At 40.8% G+C, this 18,646-nt stretch overlaps 1 protein-coding gene across 1 annotated transcript in view; it reads left to right on the top strand.

The window, feature by feature from the left end:
• Positions 1 to 18,646, top strand: part of ANK3 (ankyrin 3) — a 322,298-nt gene that overhangs the window by 120,614 nt on the left and 183,038 nt on the right. The window contains exons 6-7 of the mRNA XM_047071796.1: positions 833 to 1,018; positions 2,862 to 2,960. Coding sequence (XP_046927752.1) covers positions 833 to 1,018; positions 2,862 to 2,960 — 285 coding nt within the window. The remainder of the gene's footprint in view (positions 1 to 832; positions 1,019 to 2,861; positions 2,961 to 18,646) is intronic.

Below are 18,646 nucleotides of genomic sequence, written 5' to 3'. Positions count from 1 at the left end.
GTCTCCCTTGGTTGGTCAGAGAAGTCAAGAATTTTTCATAAAGACCTTTCCTAAAACAGCAATTGCTACGATTCATTAATTAACATGTTTAGATTGACCACCAGATAAATGCTAGGCAACAAGGTACAGTGATGAACCAGACAGGCATATCCCCCAGCTTTAAAATATCGGTGGGGGGCACCTGGGTGAGTCAGTCTGTTAAGTGTCCAGCTTCAGCTCAGGTCATGATCTCACAGCTCATGAGTTCGAGCCCCACATCGGGCTCTGTGTTGACAGCTCAGAGCTTGGAGCCTGCTTTGGATTCTGTCTCCCTCTCTCTCTGCCCCTCCCCCACTCACACACTGTGTCTCTCAAATATGAAAAATTAAAAAAAATTTTATATATCAGTGGAAATTTGTATATCTTATTTAAATAAGATCCTTTGAAAATTTTGCTTGGATTTAACCTGAAATATTATTGTTTTCACTGTGGTTATTTTCTGGATATTGAAATTATGGTACCTTTTCCTCTTTATGTGGTACTTTTATGTATTTTCAAAACTTACCCAGTTAATGTATATCACTTTTTAACAGAAGAAAACCCATAAACTTTTTATAAATTTCTTATCATTGTATGTTTTGGTAAATATAAATAAGTATAAATATAAATAAGATAAATATATATAATATAAAATATAAATGTAAATATAAATGTGTCTTTCACATGTCTGCCTACTTGAATATGCTAGCTTTAACAACCTAAACAAAAATTGGTCACATGGTCGCATTCTTATTTATTAATCGGAAAGAACAGATCCACAGGCATCCTTCTTGACCCATCCATTTATTTGCAGGATGGCTTCACACCATTGGCAGTAGCTTTGCAACAAGGTCATGATCAAGTAGTTTCTCTGCTGTTAGAAAATGACACTAAAGGAAAAGTGCGTCTTCCAGCTCTTCACATCGCTGCCCGAAAAGACGACACGAAAGCCGCGGCCCTGCTGCTGCAGAATGACAACAACGCAGACGTGGAGTCAAAGGTGAGGCACGAAGGAGGTGAGCTGGTCATGCCACTCTCCTGTGTCAGGCACCCACACTGTAAGAATGCCTGGTCTCCCTTTTGGCAAGCTTGCCCCAAACACTGAACTTCATGGGGAGTAATAAAAATACGTGTCCAAGCACCTAAAGCTAGGAGGTAATAACTGTGGACACCACCCGATGCATGCTAACAGGGAGGCCACCTCAGGCATTAATTAGTATGCCCTTGTCAGTTTCCTTCCTTTTACCATATATTTTTAACGTATTTAACATGTCAGCTCAAACACCAGGGTGGAAGATTAGAAAATGCTAACAACGATGTGCACAAATAAACCTTTGGTTGGTATCTAAGATGAGAGGCAATGCACTGAGTATTGATCGGTTGTGGAGAGCATGCTGGCAGCCAGAGTCCCAGCCGAAAATTCTCATGGCCTTGACATGTACTCCCTGAAAGTCTCTGTGAAGGAAATGTGGCATTTGGAAGGGGCCATTGTGTAGCCCTTCATTCGGTCTAGCTTTCTTTCTGTGCCTCTTGTGTTCCCATCATTGCTTTCATCCTCATTACTTAGCTGTCATGAGCTTGCTGCCGTCCATGTCACCGACAGTGAACTAACCGTTCATTTTTTCCTCCTCTTTGCTTCCAAATGTGTTAACCTAGATGGTGGTGAATAGAACAACAGAGGTATATATATATATATAAACATATACATAGAATCTGTATCTGCATCATCATTTCCCCATCACTTAGTGCTGCTGCCTCATTTCTTTCCCTCCTTCTTTGCATCGCCTTCTGTAGGCTAGATACCTGCTTTCCACCCCTGCCCCCCAAAGTAGCATGTGCCAGAGAAGATAGTAGTTTGATTACCAGGGCTTTCTGCAGCTGAACCTGGTGTTGGAAGGGAAGGATGAGGAATCCTTGAGACTTAAGGGCATCGCAATAGAGTTGTGTGAGATGAAGAGTTTTGACGCTTTAGATGCTTATCAGCTATACCTGAAGCTGCAGACAACCCTGTCATTCTACTCATCCAGGACTGATTCTTCAGAGTTCTGCATGACACTTACCCTCAGTGGTGTCAGCAAAATGAAGGTTACCTCTGAATGGTAGCAATATCTATCTCCCACCCCTTCCCACAAGACTCAGTCAGATAGCTAGCATGGCTAAGAAGCTTGCTAACAACTTAGAAATGCATCTAGTTCCTATAAGGTTTCAATCTTTGGGGACTAAGTGAATCGCTGCATGTTTTAGCATTTTTTAAGGAAGTAAAATGACCTTGGAATGGATAAGCTAGAAACATGTGTTATTGAATAGGCATTTACTAATAAAGAGACCAACTTGTGGATTCTTTATAAAATGGAATCACCCATTATACAAGACCAATTGTAGTGACCTCCCCCCAAATTGGTTTTATCATTGAAATTGGCATTTGCTCTATATTAAATATATTAAACAAATTGAATTTTGACAAAGAGTTTCAATGGACAATTCTATCTTTGATAATAAAACAGCAGTACTAATCAAACTTTCTATAAGCTATAGATTTTTCTTGTCATTCCTGTTTTGACTTTTTGAAACGTTGGCTTCTGTATAGTTCTGCTACTGGACTACTAAAATTATTCAGTCTGCACCCTTGGTTCCTTCCTGGCTATTCCTCTGCCTATGAGTTTGGCGTTTATTTGAAACCCTGTGAACAATTGGCACTAACTGAAAGAAACCTAGTACAGAATGGAATGTGGACCTTAGCATATTTTGCTTCCTCCTTTTTCTTTGGGCAGGGTTATGGTTTTCACGTGTCAGACAAGGGGCCGGCAAGAGTCCATTGAATGCCTGCTATGTTTTCTTTACAGAGTGGCTTCACTCCTCTCCACATAGCTGCTCACTATGGGAATATCAATGTAGCCACGTTGCTGTTAAACCGAGCGGCTGCTGTGGACTTCACGGCAAGGGTAAGAGCATTGCAGTATGACCTGCCCTGAACGTATGGGAAACAATTCTGAGCCCTCTGTTCCCAGCATGAGGAGGGGATTGAGACAGATGACCTCCAGGGGTCCTGTCTACCCCTGTCCACCCACAGTGAGAGCTGTGGTTTTCTACTTTTCCTCCTGTGTTTTCTTGCTTTTATATAGGCGCACCTATTTCCTAACAGAAAAAATAAGCCAAGATCATGGGAAATGGGGGTGGGGAGGATACATATATAACCGAACATGTAGAAGACGCAATTCAAGGAATCATGACTGTTTCCCATGTACTGGGAAAGTACAAACCCTTCCCCAAGTAGAAATTTCCAAGACCATTAGAAATAAGTCAGATGGCACTCATCATGCTTTAGGTATCAGGGTCTTGACCTTGCAGATGGGAATATGGTGGAATATCTGGATGAGACCTAAACTTCAGAACCCAAAAGCTAGAGACCATCTTTTGCTTTTATCCTCTGTCTCCTACAGACTTTCATAATGAGTAACAAGGTTCTGTACCCTGAGTAAGTTATTATCCCTGGAGAAAGGAGTTACAGTATCGTGTGCACCACTGGATGGAAACTGGGATATCCAGACCAGTACTGCTCTGAGCATAAACACCAGTCCGATGCTAGGTCCGAGCGTAAGAAACCTCAGCAGCAGCAAGTAGAAATGAAATAGGAAGCAGTATAGGGGAGGATCCAGACTCCCCGGGTTCCAATTTTGGCTTTAACTTTTCTCTCTGTATCCCATCAGTTTCCTCATTTATAAGATGAAATGATCTGAATTATGAAGTTAAATCATAACACAATAATATCACCGCTCCCTCACTGGGTCACTGTGGGGATTAAAAGAGAGTGTATGTAAAGCACTTAGCACAGTGCCCGACACATTGTCGACGACAGCATCAGCACTGGGATTTCGAACATAGCATGTGAAGTAGTGTTTTGCTAAAACCTACACATGAGGAGAAAATGGGATTAGATGACACTGGAGAGAGGGCGTATACCGAAACTAGCATTCATTCCCAATAGCTGTGGAAGTAATACAATCTTTGAAGTCACTACCATGTGGCAGATGCCAGGCTAAGCATTTTTCAAATGTCACTTATTCAAAAACTGTTATTTATCCCTGTTTTACAGAAGAGGAAACCAAAACTTAGCAATAAGAAGCAGCTGGTCCAGGATCCCAGAGCCAGCAAATTAGGAAAGGCAGGATTTCAGCCCCAAAGCTCCTAACCACACCAGTATTGTGTCTCCTGTAGGTGACTGTAGGGGTTCATTTTTCCTTCTCTTATAATTCATTAGTTCTATAAAAATTAATAAGAACTCAGATTGTACTAATATAAAAGCTATTTCCCACACTATTGTCATCAGCTTGCTGTAAGCCTTTATCGGTTTTAATGACTCAAGAGTGCCAGTCAGTCCACGGCACTGCAGAGCTCTGTTCTTACTGCATTAAGTGTATCCTTGGGATTCACTGACATGGCTGGGCTGAAACCTAATTTGACATTTTGAAGGACAAAGTGAAGCACCTCTTTAAGTCCAGCATCAATAGGGCATGTCAGTGTTAAAACTGAAGTTCTTGTCTTGAAGATGCATTCTTCTGGTTTTATTTCTGTAATATACAGTATAATGAAAACCTCATTAAATCACATCTTCTAATTAGGACATTTGGAAAATTTATGTCAGGGTAGTGTTTGAAGTTTGTCTTTGTGCCATTGTTCAGAAATTTCCTGATGCTGAAGTTGGGGCAATGTTTAAGGAATTTAAGAGGACAAATTACAGTATTTTTGGACTCCTTCAAGCAATTCCAAAGCATCCACTTACCTTAAAACACTGAACGTGGTAATCACAAATGAATGCTAATTTATTGATTAAAGATCAATGGAGATCTCAGACCCACTTCCTTAACCTTGCCTGTGGTTTAAAATAATCACATTGTACTTATGTATAAAGTATGTTAAAATTCAGAGTGTTTTCTGATTTACAAAGGCATTTTCTCCAGTCATCCCTAATTAACAAGGCCTGCCCACACTCTGAGCTGAAAGCTGTGCTTTAATTGGATTGTACTTTGTAGGAGGCCCGTGTGGTTGCTTACACCCCAACACTTGAGGCTCCCCTCTAGTTGGTGATTGATGACTTGCTTTAGGAGGTTGGAGAAGAATTAGTCTTCTCAGACAGCTTAAAGAAACCCATTTGAGGTTCCAGATCTCTAGTAATTCTACTGCCTAGTAATCCAGCATCTGTACTTTGGTACCAAGGCCTCTCCCTGGCCAGCCTCAGCGGTGTCTTTCTGAGTCCCAGTCCTTCAGGGATGTAGCAGAAACAGCAGCTGGAAAGTAAGATACTGTGGAACACAGAGGGGAACAGATTTTACCTGGTCAGAACAATAAAGGAAGGGTCATTAAGCCCTGCTTGCTAAAAGCTAGTTGTAAATCATGACCATAAATCATATGCCTCAGGAACCCGGTTCGAACGAGGTGTTGATTAGATGGTTGGAGGTAAATTTCAAAACAACAGCAGCCCTTGTCTTAGGGGGCTGTGATATCTGTTAGCTGGCTGTGACGGATCATTGAAGAAAGGCAGATGGAGTCTTGTAGTTCTTTGTGGGCTGAGGACGTGACCTAGACAATGGCTGCCTGTTAGCAAAGAGAGCTGAGGAATAAGACCAAGGACAGCACCCTGGAATCAATTTCCTGCATGCGGTAGATGTGCATTTCCAAAGCAGACACGAGGCCGAAACAAACACGGTGTAGCTAAAGGGAGTACACAGCAGAACAGATTGTTCTCTATGCTTCTCTGCAGGGCTGGCTAATTTATGCAGCAATAAAGCAGATCCTAACCAGTGGCGAATGTGTACCTTGGAGTTGCAATTAACATTAACCGATTTATAGCACACTCACCTGTTTACTACACCTGTCTTTGATTTTTATGATGTCAGTTTTGATTTTGCATTATAATTTTGCTATTTGTATGTAAGATACTTTGTGTGACATCTTCAATATTTCCTTCTGGATTATCCATGAAGACCTGGTCAGCCCCATGGGTCCACTGCAGGGAGTTAATAGAGTAGCTGCTGAACATGGCAATGCAGCTCCAGTGTTCTTCACTCCCTGAATTGAGTCTGCTGACATGGCATTGACACTGTCAGAATTTAAGCATGACCCCTGCTCTCTTAGCAAATTATTCTCTCTTGGGGGAAGAGAATGTAACTAAGACACACCAGAGTTGCTACTGATTATCATTCCAGTAAAGCATTTTGCACTGGACTAACTGAAGGCCAAATTACTATGTGGATGACCGCAAAGTTCCTTTTATTGACTGAAGGAGATATATTTATACTTTATTTATTTATTTATTTATTTATTTATTTACTTACTTATTTATTTTGCCAAGAGTTTTTTTCATCAAATATAATCGACCACCCAACTTAATGTTCACTCATGTCATTGACTTTTCGCCTGTAAATGATTATCCAACTCCCCATTTTGGAAAGGCAATTGAATAAAATATCCTTATATTGGTCTTGCTATTTAGTACTTTTTGGGTTTGATCTCTGGAAAGAATTAGGGATTTATGTGTTTCAGTGCTGTACCTCATTTGTTTCCAAAAGGATTTCAGGTGGTTTGCAAATTAATTACATACAAATTAAGCCATCTGAGGATGAAACAGAAAAAGTAAATGTTACCAAGCAGCTGGAATGAACCAGCAAATATAACCAGAGGACAAATTTAGGTGTAGGGCTTTGATATATGTAGTGGAAAGAGGAGCTAAGATTATATAATTTTCATTTTTTGACAAAAGAAGTCTTACAGTTATCTATAGAGACAATTTTGTGTGTATATGAAGTAAATATGATTTTTTATCCTCTATTAAGAACAGTGAGTTTCATAGTTGAAAATACCTTTAATCACCACATTTCAAAAGACTCAATTCTGATTGCCCCATCCTGCGTATTGATGCTAAATCTTTGTCCATGAAGGCACCCGGCCCCAGGAGGCTGTGGGCCAGGTACTCAGGTTGATGATGTTTTAATTGTGTGTGATTAGAACTTGGCATGTGTGTCACAGATGAATGATGACTTAGCATGTCCATTGGACTGCCTTTCTCAAATATCAGATCCTTTGAACAAGATTTTTGGAGGTGCTGGGTCATATTCAGAACTCAGTTAAGTCATATGAAAGGTTACTTTAGGGATGCCTGGGTGGCTTGGTCAGTTAAGCGTCTGACTTTGGCTCAGGTGATGATCTGATGTTTGTGGGTTTCCAAGCCCTGCATTGGGCTGTGTTCTGACAGCTCAGAGCCTGGACCCTGCTTTGAATTCTCTCTCTCTCTCTCTCTCTCTCTCTCTCTCTCTCTCTCTGTCCCTCCCTGCCCCCTTGTGCTCTCTCTTTGTCTCTCTCTCTCTCTCTCTCTCTCAAAAATAAATAAATAAACATTTTTAAAAAAGAAAGGTTATTTTAGATAGGTGAACTGCTAAACCTACTGGTGGAAAAATAAAAGTGTCAGACTTACAACCTGCCCACATAAGTGGTCAACATGATTCAGCATGTGTATGAGCAAAGCAATGCCGTGGATAAACATTATCTGGAGATTTCCTTTCTTTTTTTTTTTTTTTTTTTTTTTTTTTTTTTTTTTTTTTTTTAAATAGGACGCAAATTGCTCTTTATTTTTTTTTTTTTTTATGAAGTTTATTGACAAATTGGTTTCCATACAACACCCAGTGCTCATCCCAAAAGGTGCCCTCCTCAATACCCATCACCCACCCGCCCCTCCCTCCCACCCCCCATCAACCCTCAGTTTGTTCTCAGTTTTTAACAGTCTCTTATGCTTTGGCTCTCTCCCACTCTAACGTCTTTTTTTTTTTCTCCCTTCCCCTCCCCCATGGGTTCCTGTTGAGTTTCTCAGGATCCACATAAGAGTGAAACCATATGGTATCTGTCTTTCTCTGTATGGCTTATTTCACTTAGCATCACACTCTCCAGTTCCATCCACGTTGCTACAAAAGGCCATATTTCATTTTTTCTCATTGCCACGTAGTATTCCATTGTGTATATAAACCACAATTTCTTTATCCATTCATCAGTTGATGGACATTTAGGCTCTTTCCATAATTTGGCTATTGTTGAGAGTGCTGCTATGAACATTGGGGTACAAGTGCCCCTATGCATCAGTACTCCTGTATCCCTTGGGTAGATTCCTAGCAGTGCTATTGCTGGGTCATAGGGTAGGTCTATTTTTAATTTTCTGAGGAACCTCCACACTGTTTTCCAGAGCGGCTGCACCAATTTGCATTCCCACCAACAGTGCAAGAGGGTTCCCGTTTCTCCACATCCTCTCCAGCATCTATAGTCTCCTGATTTGTTCATTTTGGCCACTCTGACTGGCGTGAGGTGATACCTGAGTGTGGTTTTGATTTGTATTTCCCTGATAAGGAGCGACGCTGAACATCTTTTCATGTGCCTGTTGGCCATCTGGATGTCTTCTTTAGAGAAGTGTCTATTCATGTTTTCTGCCCATTTCTTCACTGGGTTATTTGTTTTTCGGGTGTGGAGTTTGGTGAGCTCTTTATAGATTTTAGATACTAGCCCTTTGTCCGATATGTCATTTGCAAATATCTTTTCCCATTCCGTTGGTTGTCTTTTAGTTTTGTTGGTTGTTTCCTTTGCTGTGCAGAAGCTTTTTATCTTCATAAGGTCCCAGTAATTCACTTTTGCTTTTAATTCCCTTGCCTTTGGGGATGTGTCGAGTAAGAGATTGCTACGGCTGAGGTCAGAGAGGTCTTTTCCTGCTTTCTCCTCTAAGGTTCTGATGGTTTCCTGTCTCACATTTAGGTCCTTTATCCATTTTGAGTTTATTTTTGTAAATGGTGTGAGAAAGTGGTCTAGTTTCAACCTTCTGCATGTTGCTGTCCAGTTCTCCCAGCACCATTTGTTAAAGAGGCTGTCTTTTTTCCATTGGATGTTCTTTCCTGCTTTGTCAAAGATGAGATTTCCTTTCTAAATTAAATTCAGTCTAGCAAACATTAAAGGGCTTCAATTATGGACTAGATTTAGAGACTCAGACTTCAGAAACCTACTGCCCTTAGTCTATTAATTTGGTTAGGCCCCAAAGTGCTAAACCATATAACACAGTCTCTCTCTTAATTTCCCAAAGCACAACTGAGTCTAGGCTATAATAACAAACATGACTTTTCCAAAAACATAGCGTGATGAAGGGTATTCAGATGACAGAAGCAAAGCTGAAGGACTGGTTCTGGACAACAGTGCCCCCAAAGTCCACTGGCTTTATGACCCAGTCTCCAGGGTACCTCTAGGTACCACCCGTCTGAGCCCCAGAGGCCACTGTGTTGCAGACTATCCTGCTTCCCACTGGTGAAACCCCTTTTATTGTGTCTCTCTTAGCCAGATTCCAAGCCCCTTCACCTAGTCTCTGGACCCAATAAGAGCAAACATGGTTATGTTTCCTAGACCATTTTAACTCAGCAGCCATTATCTAGTGGGGACTAACTTTAATTTAAATTAGATTCAATTCAAAATTCTATTTCTCATTCTCAGTAACCACATTTCAGGTGCTCAATAGCCACCTATAGCCAGTAACTAGTGTATTAACACAAAAGATATTTCTTTCCATCAGCACAAAAAGTTCTCTAGAACAAAGCTGAGATACCATTAGTCTCAGGTCTTCCTTCCCATCAATATCATAATTATCTCTAAATGTAGCTCCCTCACTCAAGGAAAATGATCCCTTAAATAGTTCTGCAGAGCAATTTTACTCTGATGGACTTGCCCTTTTTGCTCCAAAGGAATATTTTGCCTTTCTCATTATGAAACTAGAAACTACCACATCACCACCAAATATAAAATCGAAATGTTTTTGCAAAAGAGAAATAAAAATTACTAGAAGCTTTGGTGTGCCTGGGTGGCTCAGTCAGTTGAGTGTCCAACTTTGGCTCAGCTCATGATCTCATGGTTTGTGAGTTCGAGGCTCTGTGCTGACAGCTCAGAACCTGGAGCCTGCTTCAGATTCTGGGTCTCCCTCTCTCTCTCTCTCTCTCTCTGCCCCTCCCCCACTCATGCGCTGTTACTCTCTCTCTCAAAAATAAGTAAACATTAAAAAAATTTTTTTTAATTACTAGAAGCTTTAATGTAGTGATTTCTTCCCAACTCATGCTATGAGAATTTCAGATGTACTGGAAATCAAGATAAATCTCAAGAGAGGTTCCCAGTCACTAGATTTTACCACATGGTTACTTCACTTCTAAAAACCTCAGTTTTTAAATCTGTGTAGAGGGTGCTTGTATCCTGTTCCTCAAATATGCATTCTCTGACCCCCTAAAATAAGCTGCTCCCCCCCGTCACACCACTGTATGTGTTCATCACACTGTGTGCTCTCGCTGTCACAGTGGGTGTTGCCTGTTCTTTCATGTGTGTGGTAATGTCTGGCACACTCTGCTTATGAGTTCACTAAGCCCCTTGAAGGCTAAGATGCCTCATTCACCCTCTCTCGAGCTCCTGCCCTGTGATATTCTCATCTCACCTGGTAAATATCCTCTTCCTCAGTACTCCCCAGGTGCTGAGCTCTGTGACAGTCACTTTACCATGAAGTTAATCTTTTCAGTCTTCAGTGAAGGACTCCGCAACAGAGAACCTATTTCTTGCCATGTCGATTTTTTAGGAGAGGTAGGCATTTTATTTCGGAGAACCATTACTCATTGTACTATAAGAGGGCAGGACCTTTTTTTTTTTCCTTTTTTCTTTTCTCCTGCCTGACAGCCCTTTATCTGCCTTTGATGAAACGGTACTTTGGCATACAGCTGCATCCCACTCAGCCAGAGGGCTACAATGTGAAGACATGTGGGACTCTGCTTGTTATAGAATAAGGGCTCAGTAGATGTTCATTTTCTTCCTTTCTTCTATAGGTGAAATTTACAGTAATAATGATTTTCAAAGTAGTTATAATTTATTGAATATTTACTAAGTTTCAGCTCTTTGTTAAGCATTTGACATGTATTATCTCAATCCTATACAGGCTGAAGTAGGGATGTAATGAAATACAACTCCCATGTCCTTTTTGCTGCACTTACAAGACTTTGAATTCCTCAAAGACAGACCTGTGTATTATTACACATTTTGGAATCCTTAGGGTAGGGTCCAGCACTTAGTACTGGGAAGGACTCAATATCTATTGATTGAATTCAAGATTGAATGAACAAATAACATTCAGGCATCCATGTCCACTACTCCTGGGCAGGCAGCCCCTATCAAAACCCACTTTCCTCAAGCTCCAATCCTCTCCTGTCTTAGAATTTCAGGCTGAACCTCACCTGACTTGAGGGAACTGCTTCCCAAACTGACATCAGCCGCATTAAGGGAGATGCAGAATCCATAGGATTCTAATAGCGAGGTTCTAAGCAAGTGTACCAAAACCACAGATTGAATGTCAGGTGCCGAGGGGTAGGTTTATTTGAGCAGCAGGAAGACTCGTTATTCGACAGTGTAGATGACCTTGGAAGACAAGGCTAGAATAAAGGACCAGTCACCCAAGGCTGCTGCCAAACTTTGTTCAATTAAGAGTGTTTTGAACAGGGCCTCAGGTTCTGGACTGTCAAGTCCCAATCAAGCCCCCACCAGAGGGCACTAGAAAAGACATCGGCTACTACACAGAGAAGCAGGGAGCATCGTGCCAGTAAGAGTGACTCTTGAAACGGCTTAACAGGGCTGTGGCACTTCTGGAGACTCTACTTTGGATTGGATACAGGTTCCAATGCAAATATATTTTTACTATATTTTACCTGCATTATACAATTTGTTTTTCAGATGAAATGCAATAGAGGTGCCTGGGTGGTTCAGTGGGTTAAGCATCTGACTCTTGATTTCGGCTCAGGTCATGATCTCATGTTTTGGTATCGAGCCCCACATCAGGCTCTATGCTGAGAGCATGGAGCCTGCTTGGAATTCTCTCTCCCCCTCTCTCTCATCTTCTCCTACCCTCTCACTCTCTTTCTCTCACTCAAAATAAATAAATAAACTTTAAAAATAAATAAAATAAAATACAATAAAATAAAATGAAATACAAAGCAAATGAAAGAAGAGAAAAATCACCCCAAACAGTCCTGTTAACTCTTTTAACACACACACACACACACACACACACACACACACACACACACAACACATTCGTTTTTATTGACAAATATTTTCAAAGATAGAGAAAATTAGATTTGTATCCTAGTACAGGCTCAGAAGCATTAAAGACAAAGACTTTTAAAAATTGGGTTATATAAACCACCTTTGGAATGAAAATGGGGATTTGGAAGCATTAGCAAAGGAATGTGAATTATGGGAAAGTAGCAATGCGGCTACTGCATCAACCATAATATTGTTGCCATGGTGACATTAACACATCAGGAGGAACAAAACCGATAAGCCAAGGATAGAGTGGTGAGAGATACACCTTGTACAGAGAGATTCTTCTAGCACGCTATGCAATCTCCCTCCTGCCTTTTTCATTTTATTTCCTGACTGTCACATCAAGGGAGAATCTCCTATAAAATAACTAAATATTTTTTTTATTTTTTAGAAAAGATTTTATTTTTAAATAATCTCTACATACAATGTGGGGCTCAAACTTAGAACCCCACAATCAAGAGTCTCATGCTTTTCTGACTGAACCAGCCGGGACCCATCCTATATAATTTTTTAAAGGAACATTTTAATCTCAAATCATGAGTATGTTGGAACTTACTAACATCTTGCTGTGTGGTATGGGATCTGTGTTCTCTTCTGAAGAGGTGATGTTTCTAAGTTGTAGCTGAAGAAGAGTCCTTAGATTCGTGTCGGACCCCTGGCTCTTGTTCTGACTGCGTCCTCAGTCCTAATGTGGTCCAGGGCAAGTGTCCTCGTCACGGGGCCTGCAGTTTTCCTAACAGCTGGGTGAGACAAATAGCATTTCAGTCACAAGCCTTTCCCCTCTGCCCGACCACCCTGTCTGATGGTGGTGGAAGCCACCTTCACCTCCCTTCTCCTTTCCTGACAGAGAGTAGGTATAGTACAGTGTTACAACAAACAGCACCTCAGCTAGACTGCTGGGTCCCATACTAACAATGTGGCTGACTTTGTGTGCTCTTGGGCAGGTTAGTTATGCTTCAGCTTTATCATCCATAAAATGGATCCAATAATGGCACCCAGTGCATAACGTCACTGTGACTGAATGAGATGGTCCATTATACATTGCTTAGCACAGTGTCTGACCCACAAAACATGGACAAGGACCCTAGCCATGTTTGTGGTGGAGGTTGTCATTACTTTTTTCGTCTGGGAGGAGACCCATCACTGTAAACCACATTTATCTGTAAAGCATGACATATGTCAAGCAAGTGGCATTGTGGCAGCTCTCTAGAGTACTTCTAGAGGTAGTCAGAAATGTTGCTTCCCACAATGTTGGATTTACCCTGCAGTGGTGTTTTTATCTGCATGAGAAGGTCAGCCTTTAATCATTTAAGAAATGATTACTATGACATTGTTTGAGGCAGTAAGAATTCTAATTAGATCATAGAAATTGGAAGGTCCATGTTTCTCTTTGTGTCAGCTTTCCTCTTTGGACTTGTGCCCTGCTTCCTGCAGTGCTGCTCTGGAATTGTTACTCTGAGGACATTTTTAAACAACCCGAATAAATCCTATTTTAAAATTCCGTGAAATAAAGTTCTATTAAGGTAGGAGTTGGCAGAGCTCCCTTTATTCATTTGCACTTTAAAAGAGAATTATTCATCAGCTGTAGAATTTTCATTTCTTCCAGTGAGTGCAAACAGCGGTGAAGGGCTCCTGGGCCCCTCTGCTGAACATTCAGAACGCTGTCCACACTGTCATCAGATAGCGCATTTGGATGAGCCCTCAAATGCACCCTGGGCTGCCCCTGAGCACTGTACTTCTTCTGTGACAAAAAATCTTTCCTTTCTTCCTCTGGTGGTTTGAAGAATGTGCAGAAAGGGTGAAAGGGCACCTAGAGGGAAGAGCTTAGGACAGGAGCAGAACCAAAGGTTGCAAAGGGATGAACTTGAGAAACATGACCAGTCATTTACTGGCTCTCTCCCAAGTCAATGGAGGAGGTTTAAGAAAACAAGTTCAGGTAGGAGATCAGCATTGGCTAGCATAGTTGGGAAAAAACTGAAGAGCTAAGTTGTGCTGGAAACACAGGGATTAGAATGAAGTCTAAGAAATGGAGGCGGAAGCCCACTTGCCAATGTGAAATGAGACTAGACACAGACAGGCATTGTTGACTATAATCACCAGGCTGTGCATTAGCTCTCCAGAACTTACTCGTCTACTAGTTGCAAGTTTGGGCCTTTAAGTAACATCTCCCTAAATGCCAGCCCGCCAGCCCCTGGTAATCACCATTCCAATATCTGTCTACAAGCCACTGCAGGACCTTACATGGAAAAGTAGGATGGTGGCAGTGGTGTTTAAGATGTTAGAACATACATGATGAAGGGGAGATGAGGACACTTGGCTGTGAGCTGTGGCTGGCTCCAGTCACATAGGGAAAAGAACTGTACTCAAGGAGAAGCTTGTCCAACCTCGGGTCTGATGTGCCTCTCCTCAGAGGTGACTTCACTAGAGTCCTCCTACATCCACAGTTTCTCAGTAGGAAAAGGGAGACTGTCCTTCTCCACAGAAGATTTAGAAATTTGCAGAGGCATTTTTCATTGTCATCGTGGCTGGAATGTAATGGGACAGGACCAGGATGGCTAAATCTTCTCCGATGGGGACAGACCCATGCAAAGAACAGTACCCCAACCAAAATGCCAACAATAGCCCCTGAGACATGTGGATTGAACATCTCTTTACAGTGCAGGTAGAGAGGTGGGATATCCCAGGATGGAGAAAAAGGGCCTGGAAGGTCATGCTCAGTCAGTGCATTGAGTTTCTCCCAGTGACATACCCCTAAGGGTAGGTGGGCCAGAAGACCCTAAGGTTCTTTTCAGCTCTTACTACTGAGACTTTCAATATGAAGTGGACAAAACTTATACAAAGTTAAAACGAACTTAGGTAACAGCTTTCATTTATTACTAGGTATGAGGTACTATAATAAGCTTCCTATACATGATTTTATTTATTCCTCACAGTAAGCCTGTGAGGTGTGGGTATGATATCCATTTTACACTGGGAAGCAAGCAGTTAAATAAGTTGTGCAAAGCCACACAGCTTTAAGGTGGTGGAGCTTGGGCTAAGAAAAAGTAAATACACTCAAATCAGACCCGAAAAAATACTCAGACTATGTAGTTCATACTATTCTAATATTGGAGGCCACATGTACCGGGCTTTGTACTGAATCCAGGATCATCACAAGAAAACCAGAACCAACAGCAGCCTCTCTTGTCTCAGCTGGCATTGTGTTCTCGGCCTGTGCCAGAGCCACAAAGTGAATTAAATACATTTTTTAAAAGGAGTTTAAAAGGTTTTTTTTTTTTTTATTTACTAGTAAATCCCATTACACATTTGAGAACATTTAAATTGAGAGGTGAGCCAACCTAAAAACTAACAAATCATCAAATTCATTCTAAAATACAATGCCTTCCCATCTCCCCCACATTTTATTTACCTCTATTACTTCTGCATTTTTGAATCCTGGAAGATCATGGTTTGAAATGAACTCTTGATATGTAGAAACTTAATGGCTTTCTGACAAAAAGGTATAATATCCATTTTCTGGTAAGAAGAAATACTAGGTGAGCTTGTCTCTACAAGGAGTGAGTTCCTCTGAGTTTGAAAATTAAAACCCACTTTTTCATTGCCTCCAAGTCAGAGCCTCACAGCCAGTGTCCCCAGCTGGCCAGCAGCCTCCTGTTCCCTTATATTCGGAGTCAGTACCTTTGGGATAGGGCTTTGCAATCTGTGTTTTTAACAAATTCCTTGGGTGATTCTTCTGATAAGGCACAATAAGAAAATACTGTCTGAGGTTGATGGGGTGGGGGTTGGGGGATAGGAGAAAGTGGGTGATGGGCATTGAGGAGAGCACCTGTTGGGATGAGTACTGGGTGTTGTATGGAAACCAATTTGACAATAAATTATATTTAATATTAAAAAAATAAAAACAAAAATAAAATGCATGATCTTGACCCCCCCACACACACACACACACAAAGAAAATACTGACTGAGGCCGTGCTGTGAAAATCTTGTCCAAAGTTGAGCCACAGAACTCTTAGTAACTCATTGGCTTATAATAACTATCTTTATAACATCTTAATAATGTAACCTTGAATTTACATTTTGTATACAGTTTACAAAGTACTTTTATGTAAAGCACACCATTTGAGGCCTTAAGAATAGATGAGCAAACGGAGATCCCACAATGTCACTTGTCCCAGATCCTACTGTGAGTAAAATAGAATAACAGGGATTTGGATCCAGACCTGCCCCATTTTAATATGCCTCATGCGTGACCATCAGCTGGCACCTGCAGAGGCTGGGTGGCCGTGAGGGGGTGTGATATTGGTCCCTGAGTGGCCGAGGTCTTCGTGGTCCTTTGAGAGCAGCACCATGTCAGGACAAGTGCACTGCACACAGATAAGGCCATTTATGCCAGGACTGCTTCTTTTCCAATTGCTTTTTCCTTAAAAACTTCAAAGACCTTGTTTTCGTTCCTTGACATGTTTGAAACTTCTGCAAGGATCTAATTTATGCAAGCAAGGATCTGGTTTGTCCAAAGACCAAATGAGGGCAGAATACCTGAGAAACTAACAATTTCAAGTTAACTTACATCTCAGAAGCCTATAAGAGTGATTTACTTTTTGGATGGGAAAGAAAATTATTTAACACAGAAATAGATGAATTTTATTCCAGATTTATCAGAAATGATATAGAAGTGTGGCAAATGTATCATTGTAAAGCCCCTTAATAGTTTTGTTTTTAAGAATCTTGGATGATAGGGTGTTAGAAAAAGGGGTGGACTTCATTCATTAGAAACACTACGGGAAATCTAATATTGCTAGATTAACTTATTTTAATGTTAAAGAATTACAGAATTTTAAACAACTTTCCTCAATGTACAGAAAGCAGCCGATTACTTTGTAATTGAACTTTTGATACCCCATTCCGTTCAACACTATAAGCCTCTCTGCCCAGATATCACAAGCAAGGAGGGGCTTTCTTTACTATAAAACAGGGAGGGCTACTTTTGAATGAGTACTAATAGTGACACCTTTAAAGAAATCTGAAACCCATGAGTTCTTATTTAAAATGATAGAGCTGAACTACCCCTCTTTTAGATTCTGCATATTTGTATTAGCTCTGAGATATGCTGTTTCCTTTTGGTTGGAACTTGCACATCGGCAGCATTTTCAGTATGGAGACTATACTGCTTGGATTCAGAGCTGCAACTGATGTTTGCCCAAGTTTAAGGGGAGACTCACTATCTGGATATGGTTTCTCCTTTGTGACCCCCTGGACAAGGCCAGCAGAGCTTTTAGAAGCAGAAAATTTAGGTTAATCCCAGCTCAGGCATTTTTCTCACCGTGTGACTTGAGGCTCCTTTCAGTTTCACCCTACTCACCTGAGAATCTGAACTAACAGCATCTACTTCACGCATGGATTGTTGTAGAGATTAAATGAGATGTATCTCATAGAACCAGCCAAAATAAGAGCCTAATAATTCATACCTTTTTTTCATTTTAATTTCATTTGTTCTGCAAAACAAAGAGTTGTTTGGTCTAAATCAAGAGGTGCCTTTTTTTCGCAGAATTCTTTTTTCTAACAAATTCTTATAAAATAAAAAGGCTTTGGGTGGTCAAAAATCCATGACTGTTCATAGAATTATGGAAACTCTGAAATGTATCCTGAGAGATATATTTTAAAAGTACACATTGAGCACCCATTAGGATGACTTCTATCAAAAAAGAGAGAGAGAGTGGGGGGGGAGAGAAAACTAGTGTTGGTAAGGGTTTAGAGAAACCGGAACCTTTGTCCTTTGTTTGTGGGATGAATGTAAATTGATACAGCTACTATGGAAGAGTTTGGAAGTTACTCAAAACATTAAGTACAGAGTTACCCTATGGTCCAATAGGACCACTCCTTCAATACAAAAGAATTAAAAGCAGAGTCTTGAAGATATATTTAAACACCCATGTTCATAGTAGCATTGTTTACAATACACACAAAGTGGAAGGAACCCGAGTGTCCATTAACAGATGAATGAATAATCAAAATGTTAAACAAAGGAGATGGTGGGCTGGAGAGAGACCTGGCAGAGCCTTATCTAAATTGTTGATGAGAGATCTGCTATTAATCCAAGTAAAAACTTCTAACAGTATTAACAATAAACAACTTCATATTATCCTTAAAAGAACATAAATAAATTGCCTGAGGTTTTTAGAGCAGAATAGATCCAAATAGTCAGAGCCTGGTTTTATAGCAGACATCAAACATCTAAGCATTTGCTGCTGCTCCTGGGGAGCCCAGCATCTCCCGATGTCTAATCCTGTAGGATCTGGTCAGTCTCTGTGGGAAGAGTGAGGTGGGAGTGTCGATAGCATCAGTATTTTTCAGTGTCAGTCTCAGCAAGACCTGTGTGGACTTAATCTCCTTATCCAGAAATCACAGAAAGAGAAAAGTTGCTGTTAGTAAAACTGGAGAAGAGGAAAAGACTTTGCCTAAAAAGACCTATTTCATTTAAGGAA

This window comes from Lynx rufus, unplaced genomic scaffold, assembly GCF_022079265.1.
Source record: "Lynx rufus isolate CCGP_SWC_20201006 ecotype Redwood Valley unplaced genomic scaffold, mLynRuf1.p SCAF_11, whole genome shotgun sequence".
Lineage (NCBI taxonomy): Eukaryota > Metazoa > Chordata > Mammalia > Carnivora > Felidae > Lynx > Lynx rufus.
This window is presented reverse-complemented; position numbering and strand designations above follow the sequence as displayed.